This window comes from Trichosurus vulpecula, chromosome 8 (genome assembly GCF_011100635.1).
Source record: "Trichosurus vulpecula isolate mTriVul1 chromosome 8, mTriVul1.pri, whole genome shotgun sequence".
NCBI classification, from domain to species: Eukaryota; Metazoa; Chordata; class Mammalia; order Diprotodontia; family Phalangeridae; genus Trichosurus; species Trichosurus vulpecula.
The window spans coordinates 55,188,631-55,204,864 of record NC_050580.1 but is presented as its reverse complement, the minus strand read 5'-3'; the positions used below and the strand labels follow the sequence as shown (position 1 = coordinate 55,204,864).

Sequence of the window (16,234 nt, the reverse complement as noted above, 5' to 3'; positions counted from 1 at the left end):
ATTCTTTTCATTCACACAGCTATCCCCTTATTTCAAGCCTTCATCACTTCTTGCCTAGATTATGCCAACAGCTTCCCAGTTGTAACTCTCTGCCTCAAGCATCTCACCACCTGCTTTGGGGAGGTTGCAGATACTCGATGAAGCCTTAAGAGTAATGATTTTATCACAGTGCATACTTGGCTAAATTCCTGGAACCCTTGGGATGATTGGGTGATAAAGAGCTGTTGATAGACATCATTGTAGCATGAAAGGTCGTAGGCGTGGATGATTCTTTATGGGTGATATGGGCGATCAATCAACTTCTCCGTGTTTCCGGAAAACAGAGATGACACTGGCTATCTTAGGTTTAAGAGGAATCTACATGATATTTGTTCTTTAAGGTTTTCTAGGGACAAAATTTAATTTGAGAATATCTATATAAAAACCAATTTAGAAGGATAAAGCACTCCATCTAGCATAGGAAGATCAGACTCTATGTCCCCTCAAGGAAAATAAGTTTTCTTTTAAAAGGATGAGACACTTCAATTCAAAAACTGAATAGATATTTATTGTTCCAGAAGGTACATTGCTCTTTTATACATATTTCATAAATGATACAGGATTTTACACATGTTCAGTATTTTGCCATCTGTTTAAAGGACTTTTCTCGGTATCCCTTTCCCTTTTCCTTCTTCCTCCCCCCACCCCCAAAAGGATCTGCCTACTGCACTGTGCTGCCTGCACGCAAACAAGAGAAAACTCTTTTTAAAAGTAATTCACACAACTTTAAAAAAAACAACAAAAACAAAATCTGAGGAAGGCAGGAATAGAGTAGGAAAAGAAAGGAAAAGGGTACTGGAAAGGGCAAACATGCATCCGTTCATTCCAACATGCCATTGTTGGAACACAAAAAAGTTTGTGGCAGCAGCGGCGGTGGCAGTCCCAGCCCCGTGTCACCATCTGCAAGGCACCTGGAGTCTGGGTCACATTGTCATCTTAATGCACCTCTCGTTCACACACAATGCTCCCAGAGGAGAGAGAAGACAAAAAGGAGCCCCTTGCCAAAATGAAAAATGAATCCCACGAGGGAAGAAAGCCAATCAGCTGTGTGCTAAGCTCACATCTTCCTGTCCATCCTGTTCCTAGGCTTGTTAGAAACAGGATGTTAGAGACATCGATTCCTGTGACACTTAGAATGCAGATATCATATGGGAACAGGGTAGAAAAACATTTTTTTCGAGGAGGGCGGGGGATCTGGTTAATTCATCTCAATTAAAAAATAGTGTGGAGAAAAACTGTGTAGAGAAAATAGTAATATGTAAAGAATAGGCCAAAGGGGAAGGGGGTCGTGGAAATGTGTTCTCACACGTAGGATAAAAATCCAGCCCCAGGGCTCCATGGAGCTCATCGGAAACTCACTAAAGATGAGGGCTAATCCGAGTGGAAGCTTGTGTCCTTAAATAGCGGAGTCTCAGCCTTCAACAAAGCCTCCAGACAAGTGCTGACAGACAGCTTCACACGCTGTCCCCCGAGCAGATGAACAGTAGTGTAATTATTCTGGTTCTGGAATTGCTACCCATCATGATTTTGAGCCAACTTTGTAAACCTTGTACCTTCTTGATTGGATAATCCAGGTGACCTCAGATGTGGAGCAGGGAGGGAGAGGGGGAAATGGGGTGGGGAGGGCAGGAAGAGAGAAAGGGAAATAGGAGGCGTAGAAGAGAGAATGGAAAATGGGGGGGGAGGGGTAGAAGAGAGAAGGAAATCTTCCTCCCGTTCAAGATTGATTATTAGAAAAACTCATGCAATGTTGCCACTGATTTCTTGTGTAGATCCAGAGCAGTGGGATGTGTCAGAATTTATGAAGGTACAAGGGAATAATTCAAAGTGTCGATCATCAAACAGTCAGATGCTTTCATTGCTTATTTGGATAAAACTGTTTAAATCTAACAAATAGGTATAGAGGAGTCAGTGAAAGGGGTGCACAAGGGAGACAAACTCCTGGTTCTCAACGGAAAAATCACTTTGCTGAAGCAGAAAACCATGATGATGGCTCGGACTTTCAAACCACCTAACTCAGGGGTTTGCTTTTCTGGTGCGGTTACTAATTTGTTTTTTTAAAAAAAAAGCTAAATAAAAAAAATCAGAGCTGAATGGGGTGCTGGTGCATTGTAGCTCTGCTGCCCCTGCAAAGATGCAGGAAGCACCCCCAAGATCACGCCATCTCTGACTCTCCCAACCATAGAATTACATCATTTTCATCTAGAAACTGAGTTGTTTGATTAAGACAATATTCACCAAGCCCTTTGAGACTTATATTCCACAATGCCTGATCTTCAGATTTTAACATTCCTTTTATCCAAGATCCTTTTTGTTTATTAATTAAAGGTAAAAACCCTCCACCCCCACACACCTCCCGGCTTTCACCTGCAATGCTTTAATTATTAAAAAGGCAAGAGTTATAAACAGGTATTCTTCCTGCCAGGGCTCAGAGTTCCTTTACTTTGTCACCGATTTGTCGGATAGGCAGATGTATTTGCAGTGGGTCTCTCAGCCTCTTGAGATCCAATTCTGCCTAAAATAGGAGGGAGAAAAAAGGAAAATCACAGTGGAGTCACAAACAGTGTCTCAGGAAGAGGGGAATGGTATAAGTAATGCTATCTATTACCCAAAGAGAAAGGCTAGCATTCCACCAATTGGCTACAACACAGAACTCTTCTGTCAGGGGCTCAAGAATTGAACTGCTTATTCAACAGCTGCATAAATAATTCACAGATCAAAAACCAAGGCACATCTCACTTAGCGTGAGATGATGGATCAAAGACAAAGGAATTGGAGAAGGCCTGCTTTGATGAGGACGGATCAAAAATATAAGGGGATGTGTTTAAAATCTCTAATACAATCATGGAAGGGTAGACAGACAGAGTCACTCACCAAATCCCAGAACACTAGAACTCCCTGAAGCTTGAAAGAGACAAATTTAGACCAAAAAAGAAAAGAAATCCCCTTGTACTTAAATGTAGGCAACTTAATTCACCCAGATGTGGTTGACTGAAAATATACTTAAGTTCAAGAAGGTTTTTAGGGAAGGTATGGATAAGATGGGTCCTTAATTTACACTGGAAATGTTTTGAAGACATCTTTCACTTCACAATGCTGACATTATGGAGGGTGGTCCATACAACATATTCTTTGGTGCCACTGTTGGAACCATAATGCTGGGCTTGGTGAACCTTGGGTCTGGGCAGTTTCATATGTTTGTATTTGGAATACAACTTTTTGGCTCAATGATCTATGGCCTGACAATGATTCCTAGTGGCTACTGACTTGCTCTCTGGCCTTAGTTTCATGTCCTCTTGGTAGCATACATTTTAGGCGGGGGATCTGGGTCACTTCTTATAGACAGGTAGAAAATAACAGAGTAAATTCAAAATTACAATTTTAATTAGGCGGCAGACAGAATCATTGGGGGAATAACTGACATTTGAAAGAGTTTTTCTTATGGTACCCTGCACAAAGAAGGTACCTCTAATTTTTTGTGGATCTGAATGCTTTGGCTCATGTGACAAAAATAATTTCCAAAAATCCTAATGTTGTGATGCTGTTAAGAGAGATGCTTTTACCATCCCTTGACCTGCTTACGTTAGGTTGTGGCCTACTGCCCCTGCTTCACCACTCCCCCCACCCAGCCCAGAGGTGCTGCATAGGCAGCAGGCCTGCTCCAGTCCTCTCTCCTACCCCTCCATCTCAGATGAGTGACAAGAGTCATGCAGCCCTGGCCCTTGACCATCAATAACAACCTGTGGAAACTGTGAACTTTCATTTCCATCTCACACCTCCCACCACTCTTATGGCTAACAATTTCCCACCATCTGTTTCCCTATCTCTGTGTTATCAATCATTGCCCACATAAGAAAAAACTATCCCCAACTCTGAACCTCCTGTTCTTCTCCCGATCCCACCCATGGTCCTAACCCTTTCATTGTGACCTCTGGGATTCCTGTTCCATAGCAAACCATTTTCTCTTTGACTTGGGCCTTCTTCTCCACCAGCTTTCGCTGAGATCTGACTTCTCCCTAACAATACGCCATCCCTGGCCCTCCTCTTCATCGCTGGCTGGACATTTACCCACCCCCAACACACAAATTGGACCTAGAAGGGGAGCTGGCATATCTTTGCTCCCCAGTGACACTTCCAGGCTCTCCCTTCACTACTATTCCTCAGCAACTTCAACTTTGAAGTTGGGGGTATGGATATTTTCCACGAGGTCTGGATAATGGCAGCTCTAATATGCCAGTTCCACAGGCCACTTTCTTTCCTTTCTCAGGAAGTTCAGCACCTGCCTTACCATCTTCCTCTCCTCAATGCCTACCTTTACACTAGGGGACTTCAACATCCATTTTGATGTACCCTCAAACCCCATAACCTCTCGATGCCTCTGTCTCCTTAAATTTTGTGACTTTCTCCTTCACTCCATACATGGCTCTCACCATTACCCATAGAGGTTTCAGTTTCCTAACTAGACTCTGACATTCCTCTATCTTACCATCATCTGCTGTCATCCTCTCTCTCCCTATACCTCACCCCTCCTAAATTCCTCCTTTACTCTGGAGACCTCCAATCCCCCTCCTCTTTGATACTTTCTCAGGTCATTACCCCTTTTCTTGCTTTACTTCCCTCTCCAATCATGACCCTAATCACATTCTTTATTTCTGAATCCCTTGACTAATCATCCTTTGTCAAACCTCAGGCCTAGACTGCTCCTACCTATGCTGAAGACACCCGGAAGAAGGCTCACAGCTGTGCTGGCTGGGTACATTACAAACTCATGTTATAATAATTGTACCTGGGTCCTCCCTGCATTTAGGGAGTTCCTTTTATTTTCCCCTAATTGATTCCCTGTCTCACTCCCCACCAACGTTTTTCCAGGCTCTTTCTCAAGCTCCCACACCTGCTTACTCTCTCTCAGCTAAGAACCTCACCTCTTACTTCACCCAGAAAATGAAGACCATTCAACGTTGAGAGCCCTCTTCTCCCCTTTACTTCTCTCCAAACCCCTTGATACCAAGTCCCACACTTTACTTCTTTCTTTCAGTTTCTGGCAATGAGGCAGCTCCAAAGACAACTCTCCTATACGTGCTGTGCTCTTGATTCCAATCTCTCCTGTCTTCTCCAACAGACTGCATCCTTCATCACTCCCTTTCTCTTTTGAACTTCTCCCTAATTTATTGGTCCCTTCCTTGCTTTTAAACATGCTCAAACCTCCTCCATGCTTAAAAAACTTTCACTAGACCCTGTTATCTCTGAAGTTTTTGTCTTATATTTCTCCTCTCTTCCTTAGCCAAACTCCTTGAAAAAGCTTTCTATACTCGCTGCCTACAATTCTTCTTCTCTCACTTTTCAAACCTTTGTGATCTGGCTTCTGACCTTATCACTCAACTGGAACTGCTCTCTCTGAAGCTTACCAATTATCTTCTAATTGGCACATATTACGGGTCTTTTTTTTTCCCATCCTCATCTTCCTTAATCTGTATGCTTCCTTTGACACTGCTGACCACCCTCTTCTTTGGGATTTTTTTTTGCCACTACTCATTCCTAGTTCTCCCATGTGGTTAATCACCCCTTAAGTCTCCTCCCCTGGTTCAGCATCTAAATTGTGCCCACTAATTGTGGATTTTTCCCAAGGCTCCATCTTAGGCTCTCTACTCTTTTCTATCTACCCACTCTTTCTTGGGGACCACATCAGCTCTCATGGATTTAATTATTATCTCCATGCAGCTGATTCAAAGGTCTACACATCCAGCCCCTGAGCTTCAGGCCCTCATTACCCAATTCCCACCAGACACTAAAAACTAGATGCCCTGTAGACATCTCAAACTCATTATGTGTCCCCTGTAAATCCTTCCCCCAGTTCCTAATCCCCTTATTCCTGTCAAAGACACCACCATCTTTGTAGTCTCGGCTTTGTTAATGTCAGCCCTGTCCTTGACTCCTTACTTCCTCTTGCCCCATGTATCCAATCTTTGCCAAATCTTGTTTCTACCTTCATAACTCATCTCACATCTGAGCCCTTCTCTCTACTCACATAGCCATCACCTGGGTAAAGACCCTCAGCATCTCTCACCTAAATGATTACAATGGTCGCATAATTGATGGACTTGCCTTAATTAAATCTCTTTCCACCTCTGTCCATCTTCCACACTGTTGGACCATGTCACCTCCTTAATCAACTCCACTGGCTTCCTCTGGCCTCAAGAATCAAATGTAAACTCTTCTGTTTAGTTTTCAGAGCCTTTCACAACAACTTCTATTCCTGAAGCCTGCCCCTTTACCCCTACCTCAGATAATCCCTCTTATTTCAAGATGCAGATCCCTTGAAAACTACTTCATATTCACTTTGTATTTATTCTCTAGATGTCCTTGTTATATCTCCTGTTATGATGGACATTCCTGCAGAGTAGGGATTGTTTCATTTATGGTATTTAAATCCCTGGGGCATAGAAGTGTGCCCTACATGTAGTAGGCACTGAACACATGTTTGCTGATGGTTTGTAGTAAAGATTCTTCTTCTAGAACTTCTCTGCTTTCTGGTGGTTATGAAGAACACTGATTATTGAGCATAGCTTAAGGTTGGCGTGTGTTCATTTTTACTTTCACAAAACTTTCCTTTACCTGAGCGATTGCATCCTTCAGTCGGTTGTATTTCTCTAGATCAAAACGCGTCTTTTTGGCTCCTTTATGAAAAAATAATAGGTATTGTCTGTCTCTGGCCTCTGGGTAAACATATTCCTATAAAAAATAAAGAAGGAATTGCATTAACACCTAGCTAAGTCTCATACAAAGTAGGTACTTTGCAATTGTTTTATTTGATTTTCATATATATATTTGTATATATGAAATTTTAATGTATTAATTACATATATTACATAATTTGTATAAATATATATGCACACCCATGGTACACAACACTTTCTAGGTTCTGAATATTCATTGATAATGAGGTGATACTGGGTGAGCTGCTGGAGAGGGTATGGTAGTACCCTTACTAGTACAACAATATTTTAGGTCTTGATCAAGTCCCACAAACTTAAATCTAGAGTGAAGGGTCTCTCCTCCCATTCACTACAATTCTATCGCCCTCCTGCTCTAGATCTGGGTCTTCGGTCCAAACAGGCAATGGTTGCAGCCCCTGAAGACCCACATGATGCTGAATTCTTTTACTTTTTAGGTAATTTCTAGTTTTTATTATTCAGTGTCATTTCCACATGATAAGGATGACCTGCTATTAAAGATTTACTGAAGATCTAATCTCACAGTGCGTGATGATCTCTTTAATGTGATGGTTTCAAAGAACTTGTTGTGAAGCCTCTTTAGAATACACAGTACACATAGGACATGCTGAAGACTCATTAAATGCACCAGCGCACATTCCAGCACCAATTTAGAAGTGAACTGACATTGCTTGGGGGAAAAAAAAGTATTTTATCACTTCATGAGTATCTTTCAACACAAGTTGGGTGGAAACACTCTATATAGTAATAAGAAACCCTGTATAGTAGTTAGTATTTTCTTTGGCAAGCAGAAATGAGGACTATTCACACCTGTTTTTCCCAGGTGATGGCAAGTAGGTCTGTCCTGTGGGTACTATTTTGTGATTTGCCACATGAGGGCAGTAAAGCTATTATTCCAGAAAGGCTTTTAGAATTACCCATTATACAGGGATTTTGGAGCTAGAAAAAACTTCAAACTTAGCTTCAATCCCTATAAAAATGAAAAAAAAAAACAAACCACTGAGGCCTGGAAGAAAATAACTTGATCAACAAGGAGATTGGAAATCCTATTGCTAAGCTAAATATGCTAAGGAGCACATCTGACAAAAGGGAAGGCCTGGTGTTTAACATATGGATTCATTTGCAGGACAAAGAAATATTTAGGAAATAGAGTTCTGTTTAAGCAGCAATTACTTCTCTTGTGCATCTTTTTATTTTACTCAAGAGATTATGGACTTTGATAAGAAAAAGTGAGGTTGGCAGACAGACTATGTGTAGTAAAAATATTTTGTAGGCTCGAAAGCAAATCAAAGGAGATTTCATTTAGTTGATTCTTTCGCATCTTCCTTACATTACCCCTATTATGTGCAATGAGCACAGACAAGCTGTCAGGGAAGGGTCTGGACATTTTAGAACAGGATTTGCTGATTATGAATTTGGTGAACCAGCTGGCAGCAGTTGTACGTAAGATGTGTGGCAAGCGGAGTATTTAGTAATTGGAAGTTAGCTGCGGATGGCAGCATTTGTTGTTGTACAGTTGTTTTTCAGTCATGTCTGACTCTCTGTGACCCCACCTGGGTTTTCTTGGCAGATATAATGGAGTGGTTTGCCATTTCCTTCTCTAGCTCATTTTATGGATGAGGAAACTGAGGCAAACAGTGACTTGCCCAGGGTCACACAGCTAGTAAATGTTTGAGGCCAGATTTGTAGATTGATGGAAGAATTAAATAATACTGAATTCTTCCTGTTCTTGCAGTGGAATTATGGAATTTCTTTAGCCATCCACAAGCAAAAAGTAAATTGACGTTCTCAGCTTTTATAGAGAAGCCTTAGAAAAATCAACTCTTTCTGTTTCAGAAGGAGAAGGTCCCAAACTTAATAGCCCTCGTTGAACACTAACCATACCCAGAGACTGAGGTGTATATCAATATCCCCTTCCCCCAAGGGGCATAAAGCCTTTTAGGGTCATCATCAACACTCCTTATCATATCACTAGTTAGATCACAGCCCAGACTTAAGATAACCCGGATGGCCTCAAAAGTGACAGTCCAGTGCTTTCTAAGCTGGCTGGCCATTCATAGCATGGGGAAATTGTGACCAACAAGAACCCCCTAGACAAGCGTGCTTTATAACATGGCTCTTAGGCGAAGCAAAGTTTCCAACCTGAAACTTTTCAGGGGCACGCTCTCAAGAGTCTCACCTGGCGTGTCATTACGAAGTACGCGTAGGTTGCCATGGCACTTCCGTATGTAATGAAGTAGGTGACTGGCTCCATGATGTCCCAAGAATACTCCCACCAGGTAAGCCGGGCCAGAATGCCAAACTGCGTGGCCATGTAGGCCAGCCCACCCCATAGCACCAAGGTGGTCCTCTTCTCTGCTTTCCTGCTGATCTCAATCCGAACCTGGAGTATACAAACAGTTAAATAGCATTTTGATACAGAAGCAGTTTATTCTTCAAGGACACTTGGTCAGGGCACAAGTCACTCTCAATTCTAGTAAGTACAATCTGTATTTCAATATTGCATCTATAGTTATTACTGGGTGCCATTACACCTTAAATTGGAGTATCTAGCAGTGTTTTGTTAGGGCAGTTGTTGTGTTTTATGTTTCACTCCTGAAAAAGCTACAGAGCAGAGCTTGAGGGTTCCCTTCTCAGCTCTTTATAAAGTGTCTTATCAACATGTTATTTTTGTTACATAGAAAAGGAATTAAGTTGGAATTATTCTGACTAGTCATTTGCTCAGGCTGCAAGTTACTTACTTTAAAAGGGGAGAAGACCCTCTTAAAGGTTAAGAGGCTACAACTCTCCAACCCAAAAGGGACCTTTCCTCAAAGGGATACACTAAAGGTTGTTTCTGAGTTGTAAAATACATTTTGATGCCAGAAAATTCAGTATTATTCCATTTAAATTTCACATCTCTTGACATTTCTATTGCTTCTGAAAATTCTTTAGTGTAGATTGCTTGGAAAAGTGTCTTGGCTAAAGTCACAGGATCAAAGACTTGGAGCTGGAAGGGTACTTAGACATCATCCAATCCAACCCTGTCATTTTTAGAGATGAAAAAACATGGGCCCAGAGTGACTAAGTGACCAGGCAGGGTCACCAAGCTAATAAATGTCTGAGCCGGGATCTGAACTGACTCAAAGCCCACTGCCCCATCCACTATGCAATGTTGCCTCTCCAAAAAAACCCCCCCAAAACAAAAAACAACCAAAAATCCCCAAACCTTTGCAGAGATGTCCTTACCCGGCTTATTTCCAGCCCTAAATTAAGAGTAGTGGAGCTGGACTAAAAGGCTCACAGGTCTATCATAAGATTTCTAAGCCATTACTTCTCGGTTCCTTTGTGGGCCTTCACTAGGCACCTTGCCATGGCTCAACCACATACCCTAGGGGAGTCTGCACCAAGGGAAGAGCTGACAACAACGTTCTGCGTTCGGAAGGCATATGGCTCATAAAGGATGGGCAGCAGCGGTGTGACACTTACCTTTTCCAGAGGAGCAAGTTGCTCCTTGAGATCTTCTAATCTTTCCACAAGCTCCTTCTCTTTACTCAGCTGGTGCTGCTCGATACATAGTGTGGTATAGAGCTGCTGGACCAACGTCTTCACATCATTCAGCGTGGCTGCATTTTCATGGCCTAGGAGGTCTGAAAGCAAGGGGTGGAACATTTCTGAGCATATCTTCATCTCAAGCAGTTATTGCTGCATCTCTTGGGGAGGGCCTAGAAACAAGTAGGTTCACAGTCCTCTTCAAGCTTTTCACCTTAAAATCCATTGTAACAAATGCCAAACTAAGGAATGGACATACATTTTCTGTAAGATCCTAGCAAAGGAATTTGCATTTGAGCATTTCAGAGTTTTTGACAGTAACACCTACTGTAGGGATCCTCAGTAGTCAAATGAGTAACAGTTAAGCTGTTTACTGAAAATAACATAAACAATGATAAGCCTTCTCAGGACGATAACTTTATTTTTTATTACTCAATAACAGTCAAGAGCTAATCCAACTAGAATCAGGACTAATTTTTTAAAACTACCTTGCTTCTTGTTAACATACATGTATGTGCAGTTTGCTTGTGGCTCAGATATTTTATTGGTTATTTTCTTTCTAAAAGGAAATTATTTAAGAGATGTTTAAATTTCAGATGACAGATAGATGGCTTGAGGCCTGCACTGGGTGCCCATAAAATATTAAAAGAACCAGAAGAAGGCCTTTAGCCCATTGGATGCTTCTACAGAGGGTTTAGAGAAAGACAAGAATCTGATAGAAAGCAAGTCCTAGTAGCATATGGAATAGCCAGACCAACAAGTGCATGAACCCCATTAAGTAAGTTAAAATTCAATGGTATGTGGCATCAGCCTCACTGAGTTTCAGGTTGGCTACACGGTAGCATGTTACAAATTTTTTTTTACTTCTAAAACTTAAATACACAATAAGAAAAGAAAAGGAAACATACACTTAAGTACTAAAACTTAAATACAAAATAAGAAAAGAAAAAAAACATTGCCATGGGCACAGCAGAATGTAAGCAATAAATTTCTGTTTCAAGAAAGCATATATAATAAATACTACACATTGTGTTCAGAGCTGTCCAGGGGTAGCATATTTTTTAGCCACTGTTTAAGTTATAGGTAAAGAGACTGCAGTCTGTGCTGATTGAAGGACTAACCCTCTGACGCAATTGCAAATCCATAACATGTTGAAATGTGTACCATTAACAAAATAAAACAACTAATAGCCAGAAATCTATCACTGTATACTTTCCACAAGTGTTTCAACTGCCCATTGTCCTCTGTCATCCCTCTTAGTGAGAAGCGGGAAAGACGGGCCTTATGCAATTCTCTTAACACACCAGTACCTTGTGCTTCCAGCCTTCAGGAAGCCCATCTTCCTATGGAGTTTTACTTCAATGATAGTGTGTGTGAGACACCCCCAGTGCCTGGCACTTCCTCAAGCAGGGTAGATCATACCCCAGACACCTCATTCTGTGTAGAAACCCTCTCTACAGAGCAGCCGCCCAAAGAACTGGGCATGGGAAGGGGGGTGGGGTGGGCCCTAGTTCTCTTGACATTCAGTGGACACCAAGGTAGCATGCAGCCTGTCTGTTATCCCTGCTCTTTATGCATGGCCAGCTTCTTTCATTCTGCGGTCAGACATCCCTCCCTCCAGCCTCCTGCTCATTTTCTCGAGGGTAATACTCATGCCAACCATGTGCCTCTCCATTGTCCTTTGGGTGATCTATAACTTTAATCCTTCTGCAACTGTATGACTTACAGCCACAGATCACCCACCATCCAAAGACTATTGATTTTTTTTTTTTAAAATGGGCTTTTGTTATACAAGGAGAACCTTGAGTTTATTAAGAGCACAACACAATTTCCCCAAAGCAAAACAGCTCATCCTTCTTCTGTTCATTCCTAGGCCCAGTTCATAGTCTGACCAAAATATGTGGGATGATAGAGTGGTTCCAGAAGTTGTCCATCCAACTGCATGATGTAATCTGAATAGCAATTTTTTGTCCATTTTTTTTTTCCTGTAAGGATAATTAGGCAGAATGTTTCTCAGTGTTCTGGGATCTCACTTAGAGGCTTTGTAGTGTCCCAGGGCTTAATGACATCAGCACAATGTCATCTACAAACAGGAGCATTTGGAGGGTCTTATCACTCATGGGGATTGTCTTTTCCATTTGGGCTCTGTGCTGGATACTTCCCATAAAAGAAGTAACCTCCTTTAGTGAGCACACATCTCCCAATTTAATGCCCTTCTTGATGTTAATCATCAGATCCAAACAAAACTATTTTGTTGTTTCATCTTTCAAGGAATTTTGCATAACATATACATTGGAGACACCTTGCTGGAGAAGCCTTTAAGTCTGCATTTTACTCTGCAGAATCAAATCCTTGTTTTAGATAATCAACAAGCAAGCAGCAGAGCATGATCTTGTAATCTCTATACTTTTCACTCAATTTTGTAACTGAAAATGTGGCATACTGACGTCACCTGCCTTCTCATACTTTCATCAAGCACGCGCCATTGACACTTGTGTAAATTATTTAAAGCCTTCTTTTATTTTCTTAAAAATCTTTTTTTGATGAACAAAAATTCTATTTTCTTTCCAACCACTGAGGTGGGAAATTGGGGAGGAGAGGAGAGACAAAAGCCTTGTAACAAATATGCATAGTCAAGCAAACAAATTCCCATATTGGTCATTTCCAAAAAAAAAAAAACCAACCCACAAACACAAACATGTCTTATTTTGTATCTTATGTCATCACCTCTCTGTAAGGAGGTGGACAGCATGCTTCATGACTGATTCTGTGGGATCAATGGTCAGTTCATTGATTAGAGTTCTTAAGTTGCTGAAAATTTTTTTTAAACGATGTTACTGTACTAATTGCTCTGTTGGTTTATTTCACTCTGCAATCAGTTCATACAGGTCTTCCCAGCTTCCTCTAAAACCATCCCTCTCATCATTTCTTATAAAACAGCAATAATCTGGCACCATACATATACCATAATTTGTTCAGCCATTTTCCAATTGGTGGGCACCCTTTTAGTTTCCAGTTCTTTGTTGCTACAAAAAAAGAGCTGCTCTAAATATTTTGTATATATGGGCCCTTTCTCTCTTTCTGACTGTAAATTATTTTCACAAATATTATTGAGATGGAAAGCTGGTACATGAGGACTTCTGGCCAAGACAGCTTCCTGAATGAAGGCAGCATCCTAGCTCCCACAGATCTATTCTAGTAAAAACCTAAGAATAGCACCAGAATAAATAACGATCAAGGAATCCAGAGAGAGAGTCTTCTTCCATCTCTCTTTCTCTTTCTCTTTCTCTCTCTCTCTCTCTCTCTCACACACACACACACACACACACACACACACACAGCCAGAAGACCCTGGATAGGAAAGTGTTTCTACTCTAAATGTTAGGGCCAGTGCAAGCAAATTAGATGCTAGCCTCCCAGGATAAATTGAGATGGTCCAGTGGCACCTACAGCCTGTAAGGCTATGTATCTGCAGAAAATAAGAGCAGAGGGTTCCCCTGAGAAGGCCCCAAGGTAGCTGAGAACCTATAGCACGGACCTTGGAAGTAACCAGGAGTGGCTACAACCAAGTCTGAGCATGGCAATACTCAGACCAAGATGTAACCCAGTCCTAGAATTCCAAAGTCCCTAGCATTCTGTGCTAAGATGCCACAGAGAGACCTGTAGAGTAAGTGCTCTGCACCTCAAAGGTCTAGGAGGTTCTAACCCTAGGAGACAGAGGTCCACACAGGAATCCAGGTGGCATAGATTTAGAGCAAGCATGGCTGACCACTTCACCCAGAAGCACAACAAAGGGAAGAACATGGCCTTGGAACAATGCTCCAATTTAGGAACTAAAGCTATACGGATGAGTAACGATACCAATAATATAAAAGATTCTAACAGATCCAGTGATACACAAAAATCCAATTTAGAAGGAAAAAATTCTCCATAGCAACTACTATCAGAGACTCAAAGGGAAAAAAAATGGATTTTCCACAAGGGCTGTATGAATACATAGAAGAGATTAAAAAATGAAAGAAAAGCCCTGGAAGAGAGAATTGGGAGGAGAGTGAATGGCTTAGAAGAGAAAGTGCTAAATCTTACCCAAATAATGGGTTCCCTAAAAGTGAGAACAGACCAAAAAGAAATCAATGATTCCATGAGAGAGCAAGAAACCTGTCAGGATAACACAAGACCTGGCTATTTCTACTATAAATGAAAGGAGCATTCCAAAAGGCAAAAGATATGGCATCATAATGAAGAATAACTGGCCTGCAAAGCTGAGGGGAGAAAAATGGGACCTTTAAGGGGAAAGAGGACTTTGAAGCATTCCTGATGAAAAGAATAGGGCTAAACAGAAACTTCAAAATGCAAACACCAAACTCCCGAGAAACCTGGAAAGGTAATGTTCTTTAAGGAACTGGAAGAGGCAGTATAATGATAAAGGACAAATGGTCTAATGAGGGAGAAGAAACAAGTGTCTCTTTGGAACCTTAATGTCTTCAAAAGGCATTGAGGGAGATAAATAATAAAAACAGAGAACGCCATGGCAGATTGGATCTGCTCTGAAGGATTTAAGAGAGAAAGAAGAAGGGAAGGTAAAAGTAGGTACAGGAGGAAGATGGAAGTGGAACTTGCTATTCCTCATAACTGAGATGCATGAGGAGTATAGAGAACATGGAGAAGAGGTGAGGGGTGTGGGTTATCGGCAAAACTTCATTCTTACTTGAAATGGACAGTAGAGGACTGAATACACACACACATAGTATGATATACAAATGATATACACAAATGTACATATGTATGATATACATCATACATTTTTCTACATATACATATGTATGATATACAAATGCATGATATTACAAATATGTATGCATGATATACAAATACATCAAAACCAACAGAAAAAGAGGTGGGGATAAGAAAGGGTTAAAACGGAGACTACTATTGGAGGGAGAAGTAATCACAAATGAAAAGTAGAGACCTGGAAATTAAGGGGGTGCCCATCAATTGGGAATGTCTGAACAAATGGTGCCATGTGAAGTAACAGAATGTTCGTGAATCATAAAAGTTGACGGAAAAGACATTTTCAGAGAATCAAGGGAAGTATGGACTAATGTAGAGTGAATTGAGTAGAACCAGGAGAACAGGGTAAACCATAACAATAATTGCATAAAAACCAGTTTGAAAGACTCAACTCTGATCAATGCAGGGACCGAGTCTTGTCCCAAGGACCTATGATGAAGCATGTTACCCACCTCCTGACAGAGAGAGGTTGGACTCAAGATGTTTTTGACATGGCTATAATGTGGACTTTTAAATGTTTGGCTATGCCTATTTGTTACCAGTGGGATTCTGCCCCTTCTGATTTTAATCGGTAGGTGGGAAGTGAGAGGGAAAGCAGAGCTAACAACGGTGGGTTTTGTTTTTTAAGGGTCAAAGAAACATTTTAAAAAATTTGTGAGAACAGAAGGAAGTTCATGGATTAGCAGAATAGTCTTGAAAGTGATGAGTTGGACTTATTTTGTGCTTTTTAGAAAGTGGCATGGAGTAGAGACTCAGCTTCATATACAGTCCTCAGAAATGCTCATTTTTGGAGGGTGTTAAGTTCAGAATTTTAAAAATTAAAAAAGAAACAGGTATGTAGGTCAGAAGCTGTTGATATTTTCTTGATTATCTTTTTTAAAAAGTATGATGACTATGACTTCTGCTAAGACTTTGGTATCCTCCCCTATTTTAGATATCTTCAAAACCAATCCCTCAAGATGCTTTTAAACTATGTTGTTTCCAGCACGGACTTCATCTGTGTATACTTAGTTTAATCCAACTGCTCTTTCCTTTTTTGTTTGGTTTTAGGGACTGTGATACTAGTATCCTAACTAGTGACTCCACTGTCAACAGACCCTTGCTAGGGAAGTAATGACTGACGTTTAGCATTGCTTGTGGTC

At 41.0% G+C, this 16,234-nt stretch overlaps 1 protein-coding gene across 1 annotated transcript in view; it reads right to left on the bottom strand.

The window, feature by feature from the left end:
* Nucleotides 1-525: 525 nt before the first annotated feature.
* MCU (mitochondrial calcium uniporter) overlaps nucleotides 526-16,234 on the bottom strand; it is a 177,353-nt gene continuing 161,644 nt past the window's right edge. Inside the window, exons 5-8 of the mRNA XM_036737170.1 lie at nucleotides 10,239-10,399; nucleotides 8,950-9,153; nucleotides 6,652-6,768; nucleotides 526-2,554 (exon numbers count right to left, since the gene is read on the bottom strand). Of these exons, the coding sequence (XP_036593065.1) occupies nucleotides 2,468-2,554; nucleotides 6,652-6,768; nucleotides 8,950-9,153; nucleotides 10,239-10,399 (569 nt within the window). The 3' untranslated portion in view covers nucleotides 526-2,467. The remainder of the gene's footprint in view (nucleotides 2,555-6,651; nucleotides 6,769-8,949; nucleotides 9,154-10,238; nucleotides 10,400-16,234) is intronic.